The sequence below is a fragment of the Aethalodelphis obliquidens genome, unplaced genomic scaffold (genome assembly GCF_003676395.1).
Source record: "Aethalodelphis obliquidens isolate GAN/ISIS:26980383/991018 unplaced genomic scaffold, ASM367639v1 scaffold72, whole genome shotgun sequence".
Classification (NCBI taxonomy): domain Eukaryota; kingdom Metazoa; phylum Chordata; class Mammalia; order Artiodactyla; family Delphinidae; genus Aethalodelphis; species Aethalodelphis obliquidens.
Genome location: NW_020838016.1, coordinates 10,103,151 through 10,117,607, shown reverse-complemented (window position 1 = coordinate 10,117,607; position 14,457 = coordinate 10,103,151). Strand labels below are relative to the sequence as shown.

The following is a 14,457-nucleotide window of genomic DNA, read 5'->3' as shown; positions in this document are numbered from 1 at the left end:
AAAAAAAAAAAAAAAAAAAAAAAAAAAAAAAATTAAACAAGAAAAATAAAGTGTTATCAATATCAATACTGGCTGGTAATGACTGTTCTCCTTATTATATTTTCCAAATTTAACCACGACAAGAAAACATTATTTGAAATTTAAAAAAAGACTAAAAGAACACGAGAGTACTTTGCAGATACAGGCAGTGAAGATGCTCCTTCTCTGGGTGCTTGCAGCACCCTGGGAACTGCACTGACTAGAGTGAACAGCACCTGCTCCTGTTAGCTTCCCAGGCTGGGACTATGTGTAAGCTGAGAACAAGAAATGTGTTTTAATCACCTGTGTATTTCCAGTGACTGGCCTCTGGCACTTGGTTCAGTAAATGTTTGGCATAAGGGGAGAACAATAAATCTATTAACCATTTTACATTCAAAACACTCCTTGGTTTTTTAAAATAAAAATAAAATTTTTAAATGAAACATATCTTACATATGAGCTAAAAAACATTTCCTTAGATGAGTTTGAATTTCTTGTTAACCCAAATAGAATAATGAATGCTATTTTCAAATAGTACAAGATGAAACAACAAGCACAAAACCAAGATATTCAACTACCAAATTCAATCAAGGGCAGATCAAAATCATTATCTATCCTTTCTTATCTTTATCAATACTTACTCTTGAGAGATTCTGATGAGGAGAGTCACAAACGTTTTCACGGGTACTTTCATTCCTATAATTATGCTTTCTTGGGCTCTTAGGTCGTGTCCGACTTGGCATATCACTATCTGAGGGTCCAGATGCATCCATCTTCGAGAAAAGGAAAACGAGTTTTTAAAAATCATATATGTAGTACTGAAACTAGAATCAACCCAAATGTCCAAATATTGACAAACTTCATTTTACACTATCAAAATATTTCACTAATTATCCCTTAATACCTCTGATTTCATCAGAAAAGTTCTTAAGTACAGGAAGTTTTCAATAATTCTAACTTGCACTTGAAAGATCAAATTTTGTATCACTAACAAATAGTTGTTTTCCTTAAAAGAACAGGTTAGTTTCCTTCATTTTCAAGAAAATATCTGCCAAACACCCAAGTCTGACTAACCACAGTTTGTCTGTCAGTTGTACCTTCAAGTAAAAATGGTATTCCATGAAAGAAGGAGCCAGTTTTATTCCACAACTTAAACAATCCCACAAGTAGTATACTTTTCCTCAAGACAAACACCACACTTTGGCAAGCAGAAGTGCCTTACATGTGTCTCCCATTTCATCACTCAGAACGTTAAAAACACTCATACACAAGGACAAGATTTAATATTAATAATTTTTACTGCTTCATCAAGAACATTCTTAAGTGAAACTAGCATATTTTTACTGTGTCTGGAGGGGAAGAACACAATGACTACTAGCACATTTTGGCGACATTGCCTTGATTCATGCTAAGGTGCCAACAATTTACCCATCAATTGTTTTTGCACCATTAGTGCAAATGTCAACACAGTGATGGCAAATGATGTCTTAGTGTTATTACAAAATAGTTCTGAATTCAGCCACCCTGAAAAATTCTCAGCAACCCCACGGGTCTGAAGACCACACTTTTAGCACTGCTATAATAACACATGTAAAGGAAAGTTTATCGCAGTATTATTCAAAATGTCAAAAAGCTTGAAACAAATCGTCTATGCCCATCAACAGAGAAATAGCTTAATAAATAATTGCACCTCCCCCGTGGAACATTAAGATACCATTAGAAAGACTAGATTAGAGCTGTATCTGTTGACTTGCAGGGATTTGCAATAGGTATACTGTGCACTGTGAAAAGAAATGTGTATAACGCAAAACTTGTTAAAAAAATGTATAAGCACACACACCTATGTATGTACAAAATTTTACAAGCACAGTAAAAAAGGGAAATATACACACTTGGTTTCTAACATGGTTTGAGGGGCCAACTTACGTAAATAACAGAACACAAAAAAAACACAGAACATCTAGCAAAAAAGGTTAAAGAAAATATGCACATACAACGCAATCATATTTATTTATCAAGTAAAATCATAAGGGACATATCAAGTAGGGATATATACAATAAGAAATTAAATTTTAAGGAAAAAAGGCAACGATTGCCTTTTATACTCACATGGGCATCTGAAGATCCAGATGAATGAACATCTGATGATCTGGTCTGCAAGCATTAAAAATAAAAGCCAACATTTAAATAATGAGAAAATGTATTATGCTAACAAAACAAGTATTTCTTGTGTTACACAATCTTTCCAAACTTGTAGCAATTTCTTCTCAGCTAATAAAACCAAACAAAGGCAATCTCTGACTTACAAAAAAAAAATTGTGATCCAAAATAAATGTGTCAGTCAAGTTCAGTCTTCAAATAATGGCACTTTCCAATAAGGTCAAGTGTTAAAGTTTCACCTGATTTTGTTTTAATTGATCTAAATTTCAGATTACATATGGCATATAATAATTTATTTGATTTTTCACTATGCAGCTAAGGATGAAGAAGCCAAGTTATAACACTATTAACTAAATAAATAATATGTGGTATCTTTCTGAAATTTTAATTGGAGGCCCAGAATTTAACTCTGGCACTGAGTTGTTTTTATTTTTCAAGGTATTGGGTAGTGAGATTTTACTTATTTTATATATATATTTAAGTATTAAAAGTGAAATCAAGAATCTTGAGATCACAAGTACCTCATCGATCCTAGCTCCCAGTTCTAGATTTCAAATGTAATGCACAAGACAATATATTCATTTTTAAGAAAAAATTGAAGATTTGTATGATGTAGAAAAAAGCCAATAAGATTCCCATGGGTCCACACAGTACTGCTTTACTTATTTTGTTGAAACATAAGGCTAAGAACAGCTGACCGGATTTTCATACTCAATCAATTTATTCCTCTGAACTCCATACTGGACCCTAGGCAAAATCAGCCCAAGACAACCAAGCACTGAGCCACCAGCCATCTCCATTCTTTCTACCCATCTTTTTTCTGTCCCCAACTTTTACTGTGTCCCTCCTATTTCACTTTCTTCTCCCTGCTAACCTTTCCTAAAAGGCAAGGCATCATGAAAGAAATTTTTTTATATTTAAATTTAACCCTGTGAAACCTACTTTGAATCAGTTTGAAATGCACCCATTTGCAGACACTTAAAAAATACAAGACAATAAATAACTCCTCTTAAAAAAGATAAAAAGGGGGCTTCCCTGGTGGCGCAGTGCTTGAGAGTCCTCCTGCCGGTGCAGGGGACACGGGGTTCGTGTCCCGTTCCGGGAAGATCCCACATGCCCCGGAGCAGCTGGGCCCGTAGGCAATGGCCGCTGAGCCTGCGCGTCCGGAGCCTGTGCTCCGCAACGGGAGAAGCCACAACAGTGAGAGGGCCGCGTACCGCAAAAAAAAAAAGAAAGAAAAAGTTCCGTCAAGAGACTGAGTGAATTGAGGAGAAAAAAAAATTCAATTGCCTTCTAATATACCAGTGTTAACCTGCTAGGTAACAAAAATAACAGGGTAATCGTAATAGTGAGAAAAAACATAAAACAACTAGAAACCAACTAAAGAAATATGTACCACCTGTGCGAAGAAAATACAAACTTCACCAAAGGGTTGTTATTCAAGTCAACTTTTGAAAAGATTCATCACATTCCTAGATGGGAAAACTCATTATTAAGACAAAGTCAACTACACCTAAATTTATTTATGCATTTAATGCAATTTCATTCCACAGCTCAAAATCCTAAAGGGAAGTCTCTGCAAGGGGACTAGGGGGATTGCCAAAAATAATTCTGAAGTTCACCCAGAAGAATAAGCACTAAAGAGCAGATAAGAAAGTGCTAGCCTTTCTTTCATCTATGCCACCACATCCAAATCATCATTTCTAGGATTTAAAAATAACAGCATGGCTTAGGACGATGCATCAGCTGATTTCAATTAACCTAAGATGGTCATATTTAGTGCAAACCAAACATTTTCCACTGATACGCTACACAGCATCAGAATGAAATTTTAGGCTTGAGAACAGTTAAAGAGATGGAAACAGTTAAAGAGATGGAAATAGTAGTGAATAAAAATTTTAAAGGAATAACCAACTTTTAAAGCTAATGGTCCAGGTAATCAGTAAACGTCACACTACTTCTGAAGAGTCTCTCCCTCTACTTAACCTGGAACTGCACTATGTTATTTGTCTTGGGTTTGGGTTTTATGTTTTTACTGAAGAACAGTAAATTAGTGATGCTTAAAGATCTTCTGAAGTCCACAGCACAATCCCTCATCCAAATGAAAAGACCCAAAAGCAAGAAATGAAAAGGCAAAATAAGGGAGATTTGAGGCAATGAAGAAGCAGACACAAGAAAAACTTATCTCAAGTTTGAGAAAGCAGATATAGTACAGATGTGGGGAAGGACAGCAAGGGAAAAAAAAAGGATCATACTGATGGCTGCTGAGGAGATAGAGGTGAAGCCAACTAAACGATACAATTTTTTTTCCAGCTGCTCCTACTTTACTTCAATTGAAAAACCGCCACACCTGAGTTTTCAAATTAGCAAGCTAACCACAGCAACATTCCTCCAACACCTCCACTCTGCCTAGTCCGCTCTCCATTCCCATCTGCCTCCTTCCTCCTCACATCCTCTAAAGCATCAACTTACATTTCCACAAGTTTAATAATCACTCCCATAGGAAGCATATCAACACTTTTATTGTGCTGAGATGACTCCCAATTCCTTATCTTCAACCTTGGTGCCTCTCCTGGGTTCCAATCTGTTCTTAAACAACTTCCTGGACATCTTCACCTGAATATCTGCAAGTTCCTCACATCCTATATATATAAAATATAGTTTCCTCCCAAACTAGCTTCTCCTGTTGACCTTCTTACTTCTAACACCGAATGGTAACTTTCAATCAGTCATAATACAGAAGTAGTAAAATGTTAAGAGCACAGACTCTGGAATCAGACTTCCTGTTTTTAGCACTTACCAGCTTTGTAACCTTGGGCCTAGTTCCTTCACCTGTAATGCTGAATAGCACCTGCCTTATAGGATTGTTGTGAAGGACAAAGACAGGTGAAGCACTAAGAACAGTGTTTGGTACATAAAAGTGCTCAATGAGTGTTAGCCAGCAGCATTATACCAAGGTCATCCTTGACTACTTCCCTCTCCCCCATAACCAACTGAGTCAAATTCTGTTCACCCCACCCCTACTGAAACTCTTCTCTGGGGACCCTTTTTACTAAAGACACTATTGTGGTTCAAATCTTCCCTTTATTCAACCCATTTACTGGGCAACCACTTACTGGTACTGTGCCTTACATCAGATATAAATGTTCTTAGGAGCTAATAAATAAGAGAGACAAGTAAAACAGTGTGGCTATACCACCAGAGCACAGAGGGCAAGCAAATCTTAGTGGGAGTGGGGACGATGTCAGAAAAGCTTCCCAAAGAGTATCTGAGGTGAGATTTTGAAGCAATCTTTAATATTTATCAGCAGCACTACAAAAATCTTCAAACTAATCCTCCTCAATCCCAAATTCTTCCTAAACTATGTCTCCAGAAGAGCTTTCCTAAAGGACTTTCCTGCCTTGAATCTTCCATGGCTCTCTAATTTTATTCCATAGGTTTTAAAGCCGCCACAATTTAGCTCAAACTTATCCTTCCATCTCAGAAACTTTTATCCCTATGCAAATGTCCTATATACATTGGCTAAACCAGAACATGTATCAATCCATTTGCCAGTGATTTATTTTCTTTACCTCACCCATCTCTTTTTTATACCTCTATGTCTACCCTTCAAAACTCTGTTCATTGTTCAAAAGACTCAAACTCCTCTATTCCTGAAGCCTCCCCACCCCACCCTCCAATCAACCAGCTGTCATTTCTTTCCCTAAAGTTTTAGACGCTTCTGATGGCTCTGCTTTGAACTATCATGTGTTGACTCTTTTTCCACTAGACAGCATGTTCCCCAAAACTGATTATCATCTTATTTAATTTTTTCTTCCTCAGAGTCAAACAAAATCTGGCAAGTGACGGAGCCTCAATAAACTTGCTGATGTACCAAGTTGGAACAAGTACCTACACAACAAAATTGCACTTCTCACTATCAACATACTAAGCTGTCCACTCACCAACAAGTAACAGCTACCTAGCTGAATACCACTTTCCAAGACAAACCAAAGTCTACCTCTCAAAAAAATTCATCAAATCTATTGAGTTAAATAATAAACCTGAAATTATCCTTAAAATTACATCCAAAACACTACCAACACATGAAAAGTTGTAAGTACATTTTGAATGATCTGTAATCTAAAATGAGGAAAGCCTGGTGAAAAAAATTAAGTGCTCAAGGAAGAGACATCTAACAGTACCAAATAGCCTCAACTGCTATTGGCAAATGCATCTTGCTTTTAAAAAAAATTATTTCAGCAAAATATCTAGCATGTGGCCAATCTGCAATAAACTGTTAAAGCTACTTAACAGTACAAGAGGCAAATTATTTGTAATATTAATATTTTTGAGTTTAATATCCTGTAGGAAGTTTTGGGCTCTTTTTTGTTTTTGTTTTTCAAAAATGATGTTCTTTGTAAAAAGTGATAGAGAGGCATGAGTCTTCAACTTGCATATCAAATGAGCCCTCCTCTCATTTGCCTTACTGGCAAATGAGTATTTTTTGTCAATTTATTATACTTTCTAGGAAAAAAAAAGCTTCAGGAATAAAAACTAGAAGAGAATAAAAACTAGAAGAGAATAAAAACTAGACTTTCAGGGCTTCCCTGGTGGCGCAGTGGTTGAGAGTCCGCCTGCCGATGCAGAGGACACGGGTTCGTGCCCCGGTCTGGGAGGATCCCACATGATCCCACATGCCGCGGAGCAACTGGGCCCCTGAGCCATGGCCGCTGAGCCTGCGAGTCCGGAGCCTGTGCTCCGCAACGGGAGAGGCCACAACAGTGAGAGGCCCGCGTATCGAGAAGAAAAAAAAAAAAAAAAAAAAGCTAGACTTTCAGAAAACAAATAATTCAATCTAATAAGATAGAAAATTTTTAAAACCATATTAATAGTCATATTCAAGCACCAGTGCTACAAATACTCGAATTTCTAAAAGACACCAATCAAGAAAATAAAAGTTCCTAATGCCTCTCTCCACCCCAAAACACAGCCTTCCACCCAGAAAACTAACCACCTTATATTTTAAGATAAGACTGTTATCTTATCTTACATCCATATCATAATAAAGATTCAGTTTAAACTAAAACTGGAGAACAAGAAGCCTAATTTTTCAAGGTTTGTGTTTTGTTTGGAGTTTTTGATCATATTTAATTCTTACATACCTTCAGGTACCACCAAAAAAATGTACACAAGCAGTAATATATACCTAAGGATGATAAGTCTTGAATGGATACTCATTATAACAATACATATTTCGTACAACTGAAATACTTTTGTTAATCAGCAGTCAATTAAAATAGTTCCCACACCAATTTAGCACTGGGTGTCCAAGGAAGCCAGCAGTATTTCCTACTTAGCTCATTTACCTCTCTAACCCAATTTTTGACACTATGGCAAAAAATAAGCACTGTCACAGAGTGAAATAACAGGGCACACAATTCCATTATATTAGTAGTACTACCAGCACAGGAGCTGCAGAGGGAACGAGAATACCACATTCTCTTCATATCCTCATTGTGCTGAGCAAACAACTCTTACGATCAAAATAAATTAATTTTTATAAATTATATAAAGTTTATATATTATATATTTATATATTAAATTTAACATTTTAAATTATATAATAACATTTTAAATTATATAAAGTTTATATATTGTATATTTATATATTAAATTTAACATTTTTCTAAGCAAACAATCATAGGCTCTTTGCCTCTCCTCCCAAAATCAAAGCTACAACATGGTACCCCCTCCCCCAAAGCATCATTTTAGTCTGGTGATACAAGAATAAATGCACAGGAAATTTTTAGCTAATTCCTAAAACATTTACTGAATTTCTATATTTGTCAGGCTTTAAAATAAAAAGTACAGCAAAATTACACAGAAAATAAAGGGTCTCTTCATCAGGGACAACTACACATAAACGTTAAATCATTTGACTATACAAACTTAAAATGTAATTTTTAAAGCTAAAAGAAACTGTAGAGGTTATCTAATTTAATCTCTTCATTTTGTAATTAAGACACATCAAATAATTTTGCCATTGTCAATAGCAAAAACCCTATTATACATTTTATTTGCTAAATTACCTCAATACCTTAAATTACCTCAATTAGCTCCACTTTTTTTTACTGAGGTATAAATGACATACAACACTATTAGTTTTGGGTATACAACATAATGATTCAGTATTTGTATACACTGCAGAAATTTCATCACAATAAGTCTAGTTAATAGCCATCATCAAACATAGTTACAGAGTTTTTTCTTCTTGTGATGAGAACTTTTAAGATCTACTCTCTTCTTAGCTTTCAAATATGCAATACAGTATTATTAACTATAGTCACCATGCTGTACATTACATCCTCTTGTACATTTAAAAATTAACATTTTCCTCAGGGTCTAGAAATACGATTAACAAGCATCCCTACCCATAGCAATGGGAATTTAACTACCAAAGAGTAAGAATGAACATGAAACTAAAGAATATTTTACTCCATCTGTATGGTAGAATATGTCACTCATCTGCACTCCCCAGAGGAAGAAATCAAAACAAAGATCAAAGGCTAGAAATTCCAAACACTGTCATATTAACCAAAATGATCTTATGCTCTCTCCAATAAATTCTGGACTTGTGTTAGAAATAGAAAGCAGTAATCTGAGCAGTCATTATGATAACTGATAACAGATTCTAAATCTCAGGATTAGAATTTAGCCTGACATTTTGAAAAGTAAGTACTTTTTACTTCCTCTAAGAACAAAGGGGAGAGGAAAGGAACTAAGTTTTTTTATGTACTTTATAGATATTCACTCATTTAACCCTTACATCAACCCTGCAGAAAAGGGATTATGTCCATATTACAAACAAGGAAATTGAGACTGAAAAGTTCAAGCAATTTGCCTTGATATCGCAAATATAATTTATTACCAAGTCAGGATTTGAATCCAAATACCTTTTCTTTGTTATCAAAATCCATAATCTCTCCACTACATCACGCACCCTCCTGAGATATTTTACAGACATCGGTAGGAAATCTCTTAACAGCATCAACTGATTATAATCTAAAGCAATATAAACTAAAAAGATTACTGGAAGATCCAACAATTTACTTACAGGGAACAGGCACACAGTCACAACCGTGAGAAGTACTACTAGAGAAGGAGGCCTGAACATATATATACATTAATATGTTTCCAACGTAAGCCAAAGCCTCAAACAGAAGACACTTAAAATACTACTTTGAGTAGAAACAAAAATAGTGAGGCTTGTGCGTGAATTTTATGGATGCACTAGCTTTAGTAACAGTTCCCTAATAGTAAGCAGGGCTGTTTTTGTCAGAGTCCGCTGAGGAAGCGGGCAGTCATGTACCCAACCTGGTGAGCCCCTCCTCACCAAGGAGAAATGTACTGGGGAGGGGAGAAACAAACAAGGAGTGAACGCAGGTTGTAAAGCAGCCAAGACTGGCCCTCTACCACAGTTTCTACATAACTAAAAGATTTCTGGTAAATCCATTACTAATTACGAACTAATTATAAACATCATTCACCAAATGGCATAAAGACTATGATTTAACGGAAACTGAGGAAGCAGGTGTATAATAGCTTACGTTTCCCAGAACAAACTGTACACACAAGACTAGACCCCTCTACCGTAAACGTAACTTCCTCATAACCTACTTACTATCATACACACTCTTTAAGACGTAAGCCCTTAGAACCTTTAAGTATTACACTTCTTGCATCAGCATCAAAAAGCTTAACAACTACTTCGGATACTATTACTTTTAATATCGTGTTGGAGGTGAAAAACTCAAAGCAAAAAACGATTAAGTGACCCGTCCAGGACGGCAATTTAGGACCTGATGCTAATCACAACCTAACTAACGCTAAACGACTTCTACAGCTCAGTGGTTTCACAATACGTGCACACGGTTCCCTGTAAACTCAAAAGCAATGTACTAATCTTAGGTGGCTTCCAAGTCTATGAAAGTTTTCCTTTCAGAAGAAGCGGAAGACCCCGAGTCCTCGAAAACGAACCCTCCAAAGAAGGGCTCATTTTACACTTCCTCTTATGTGAGCTAAGACCACGTGTAGAGCGTAGCATTAACCTTGGCGAGGCATCACCGCAAAGGAGAACTGCACTTCCCACCCCGCTTCCTTCCACTATTGGTCCTCCCCTCACAATTTGCGGCCCTAAAGATTATTTATTCCCTGGAGGACGTGAAGGAAATTGAGCGAGGCCGAAAGCGTGCGAGAACCAAACCCAAAGAGCCGAGGAAACAGAGGCAGACACTTAAGCACCGGGAAGCGATTCCCGCCTCTCCCAGGCTCTGTCCCGCGGCCTCAGAGCTCAGTAAGCTGAAATACAGGGGCGCGTTTTCCCGACTTCAGACCTCAGTCTAAATCACTGATTTCACTCCAGTTCTAAGCGGGAGCCGAACTACTCACGCCACCCGCCCTGGGCCCGCCAGTCTCGAGCCGAATCCAGGCTGGGACTAAGAGGAGATACCAGGCCTCTCAACCTGCGCACCACGGTGCGTCTGCGCCCGGCCTACCACCGCGACCAGAACGCGGACCCCCACCCCAATCTCCTCCCTCTGGCCAGAAGCGTCTGTAGTCCCCAGACGACAGTGATACACTCACTGACTTACTAAGTCCTCTAAGAAATTACCTTTGAACTGGCCTTCTGAGAGCCGCCTGGCGTTTTGTCCGCCATCTTCAGCTTTGCCCCTCCTTCGGCAGCGGCAGCAGCGCGGGCGAGTCGAGCGCCGAAAGACTCGATCTCAGCGGAGCCCGCCTGAGGCGCGTGCAAGCCCGAATAGTCGACTGCCGACTTGGCGAAATTCAAGAGGAGCTTCGCCACGTGACTTCGGTGCTGGTCATTTCCCGGGCCCGCCCATTCCGCTGAATATTTGGGGGCGTGTCTGTGGCGTGTCGCGTTATTGGGCCCGAGAATTTAGAGAATCTTCTCGTCCTGGCTTTCAGGGCAGGTCGATAGTTCACTCTTTTTCCGGCACCAACCGTTGGTAGGTGCGAGCCAGTTGCACTTGCTGGGCGAGGAGGGAAAGTCTTCTTGAAGAAGTGCGTCGTCAGCTGGGGAGGAGCCTTTACTTCAACTCAGAAAATAAATCTGGAGCCGACCGGGGTCCGGCGCTCCGTGGACAGAGATGGTGTTCGCGCCACCTCTGTCGCTCACACCCTAGTGGGAAAGGCAAACTTGCAGTCTGTTCAAGTTAATTTAAAATAGAGTGGTGTCCGGAAGCGGAGGAGGGAAGCTTTTGACCCAACCTGAGGTTCCGGCAGTGGGGTTATCGGATAGACTCTGGGTCAAAACGGCTACATGCAGAGAGAGGGTGAATGAAAGAAAAATCATAAACAGATGGTATTCTAAATCTAGCATCCATGTAAGTTGTGTGTCATTTAAGAATTACATTTTACGGTTTTTTCATTTTTAATCACATAAATGGAGGGGAGCGCCATAAAGCTTTCTGTACTTAGCTTTTTGGGTTTTGGTTTTTTAAATTCTTAATAGGATCTATAGTCAAAGAAGGAAAGCTTGCTTGAGGTCATTCCTGAGCCAAACCAGGCAAGGAAAATGGAAAGGGCTTTCCAAGCAGAGGGAGTCGTTGAAATAAAAGCCTGGTGGCATGAATCAGGACAGCCCAGTCACGTTAAGCAGTCCCGTTTTATTAGACCAGGTTTTGGGAATCGACGTGGCTGGAGAAGTGGTTGGGAGCAAGCTCACACAGGACCCTGAGGTAACCAGTGTGCTTAGGGAATTAGAATTCTATTCCAAGGATGAAGAGCGGCCCTCAACACAGTTAAGTAGGGCTGTGATGTGGTCAGATTTTAAGTTTTAAAAGATTGCTCTGATCACTGGGGGAAGGGAGGAAGAAGGGTTCATGACCTTCTCCTGAATTCATTTATTCAAAATATTTTTGAGCCCGTTTTGTGTGTAAAAGCCTGCACGAAATGTTGAGAGGCTTACAGAGATGCCTAAAACACATTATCTTCATATGATTTAAGATTTAATGAGGAAAAAAAAAGATTTAATGAGGAATAGGGGAGAGAAGGGAACAGCAAACTAACTAACGCTGTAGAATTCAATTTATGCTGCAAGGAAGGGTCATTAGCTATGGGAACCCTGAAAGAATTAATTCTAAAGGTAGGGGTTGGGCAAAGAGTTGGGGGGAGGTTTCACAGAGAAGGATGCATTTGAGCCAACTCTGAGGAAGTAGAATTTTGTCTGTTGGATGGTGTTAGGGGGGAGAGGGAGGGGAGGTTGGCGTGGTGGTGAGGGAAGCTGGATCTGACACATGGAAAGACTAACAGTCATATGTGCCAGGCTGAGGAATCAGCAGGCCAGGTAGGGCTCCTGTTCTGTGTGAGGGGATGGGGGTAGAAGAACAGACAGTAAACAAATAAGCAAACAAGGAATGGTCAGAAAGTAACAAGTGCTATACTTGAAATGGAATGATGCTTTAGAATCTCCAGTCCTGCTGAATTTATTTTCGAGCCCAGCTTTTTTTACTTCTGGGCTTCTCCCCCCTACCCTTGTCCTGACTGCTAATTGAAGGCTAATCGATTTCTTTTTATACTCTTAGTGAAGATATCCCTTCCTCCAGGAAGACTTACAGACCTCCCTCCCCTACCAAGCCTAAGAAAGAGACTGCTTCTGTTACCATAGGAACCTGTTTCGCACTCAAGATGCTCATCGCACCAGATCTTCATTGTCTGTTTACAATCTAGGATTAGAAAATGAAATCATCAGCTGAGATGAAGGGAGAATTGTGGGCTTGGCCGTGCCAAGTCATGTTCTGGCAATGCTGCAGGCTGACTTTGTCACTGTAAAGTGAATATATACATACTTTTCATTTAGATCCCTAAAGTCCTACTTCACGTAAAAATCATTTTTATTAAATGTTTACTCCTAAAGACTTGAACATAAAGGAACATAGGCTTCTCTCTCTTCTTTTTCATACAGTAAAGCCCCAAAGGAAGTCAAACAAATATGACCTGACTAGAAATGGTACATAGGCTTTTATTAAGGCCTAATTAAATACACTCTTAAAAACTCACAATCACGATTCAGAGCAGAGTTCTCCTCAATAGGTACATGTTAAGTTGTGGCCCTGTTACTCAAGCCACAAATCAAGGAGGATGAAAGGGCATGAATATGAATATGAACGGAAGTTTACAGAACCTGAAATTTTTAATTAGATTCACAATTATTATTGCCAAGTGACTACACATGAAGAGTAAGAAAATCATACAATTTACTGCAATTAGTATTACTTTTTTACAATCACACTGAACCCATACCATTCTTCTCTTCCTGGCGTGTTGGTTCTCTAGTCCTACACCTGTCATCTGTTTGCAAGGGTTCTCCCCAAAGCTACATTTGACCAAGATTACAAAGTAGTGCCAGATGCAGTCCGCAGAGGTGTTTTGTTTGGCTCAAGCAGGGAGGGTTTTTTCTTTGAATTTTGATCATTTTTTAATTGGGAGACTTGACTTTTTTCTACTCAGGATTTCCAGTTTTTCTTGAAAAATGGGCAAGTCTGGGAACAATCCGGTGGAGGTGAGCCACAGGGAGCTCTTGGGAAGGGGGGTCCAGGGCTTCGCCACACACGGTGGCCAAGTGTCCCACACAGGCCTGCTTGTAGGCCTATGAGTTATCTACTTCTCATGTACAATGTAAGTCTCAGCAGGGGTAATGATCAAAATATTTAACAATCAGTCCCCCGGCACCAAGAACAGACTTACCTGTTAGGCACAGAGGGCGCAGTGTCTAGGGCCCATTTACTTTTAAGGGCCTCCCAAAATGTTTTAATTTCTTTTAAAATAAGGGGGTGGAGGGAAAGATGGAGTGGAGAGGCTGAAACAATAGCAGCATTTCACAGTACACGCAGTGAAAGGTAGAGACCTTAAAAATGATTGCCCTTTTTGAATTTCGGTTTTCTCAGGGTATATGCCCAGTAGTGGGATTGCTGGGTCATATGGTAGTTCTATTTGTAGCTTTTTAAGGAACCTCCATACTGTTCTCCATAGTGGCTGAACCAATTCACATTCCCACCAGCAGTGCAAGAGTGTTCCCTTTTCTCCACACCCTCTCCAGCATTTATTGTTTCTAGATTTTTTGATGATGGCCATTCTGACTGGTGTGAGATGATATCTCATTGTAGTTTTGATTTGCATTTCTCTAATGATTAATGATGTTGAGCATTCTTTCATGTGTTTGTTGGCAGTCTGTATATCTTCTTTGGAGAAATGTCTATTTAGGTCTTCTGCCCATTT

The 14,457-nt window shown here is 39.0% G+C and overlaps 1 protein-coding gene across 4 annotated transcripts in view; it reads right to left on the bottom strand.

Moving 5' to 3' along the window:
* Positions 1-11,348, bottom strand: part of U2SURP (U2 snRNP associated SURP domain containing) — a 55,790-nt gene extending 44,442 nt beyond the window's left edge. For 2 of the 4 annotated variants that reach the window (XM_027091755.1, XM_027091754.1), the window contains exons 1-3: positions 10,832-10,961; positions 2,128-2,172; positions 660-791 (exon numbers count right to left, since the gene is read on the bottom strand). In XM_027091755.1, the coding sequence (XP_026947556.1) occupies positions 660-791; positions 2,128-2,172; positions 10,832-10,876 (222 nt within the window). In that variant the 5' untranslated portion in view covers positions 10,877-10,961. Of the gene's footprint in view, positions 1-659; positions 792-2,127; positions 2,173-10,831 lie in introns of all 4 variants that reach the window. The other 2 variants (XM_027091757.1, XM_027091756.1) reach the window with 2 other exon arrangements.
* Between the last annotated feature and the right edge of the window lie 3,109 nt (positions 11,349-14,457).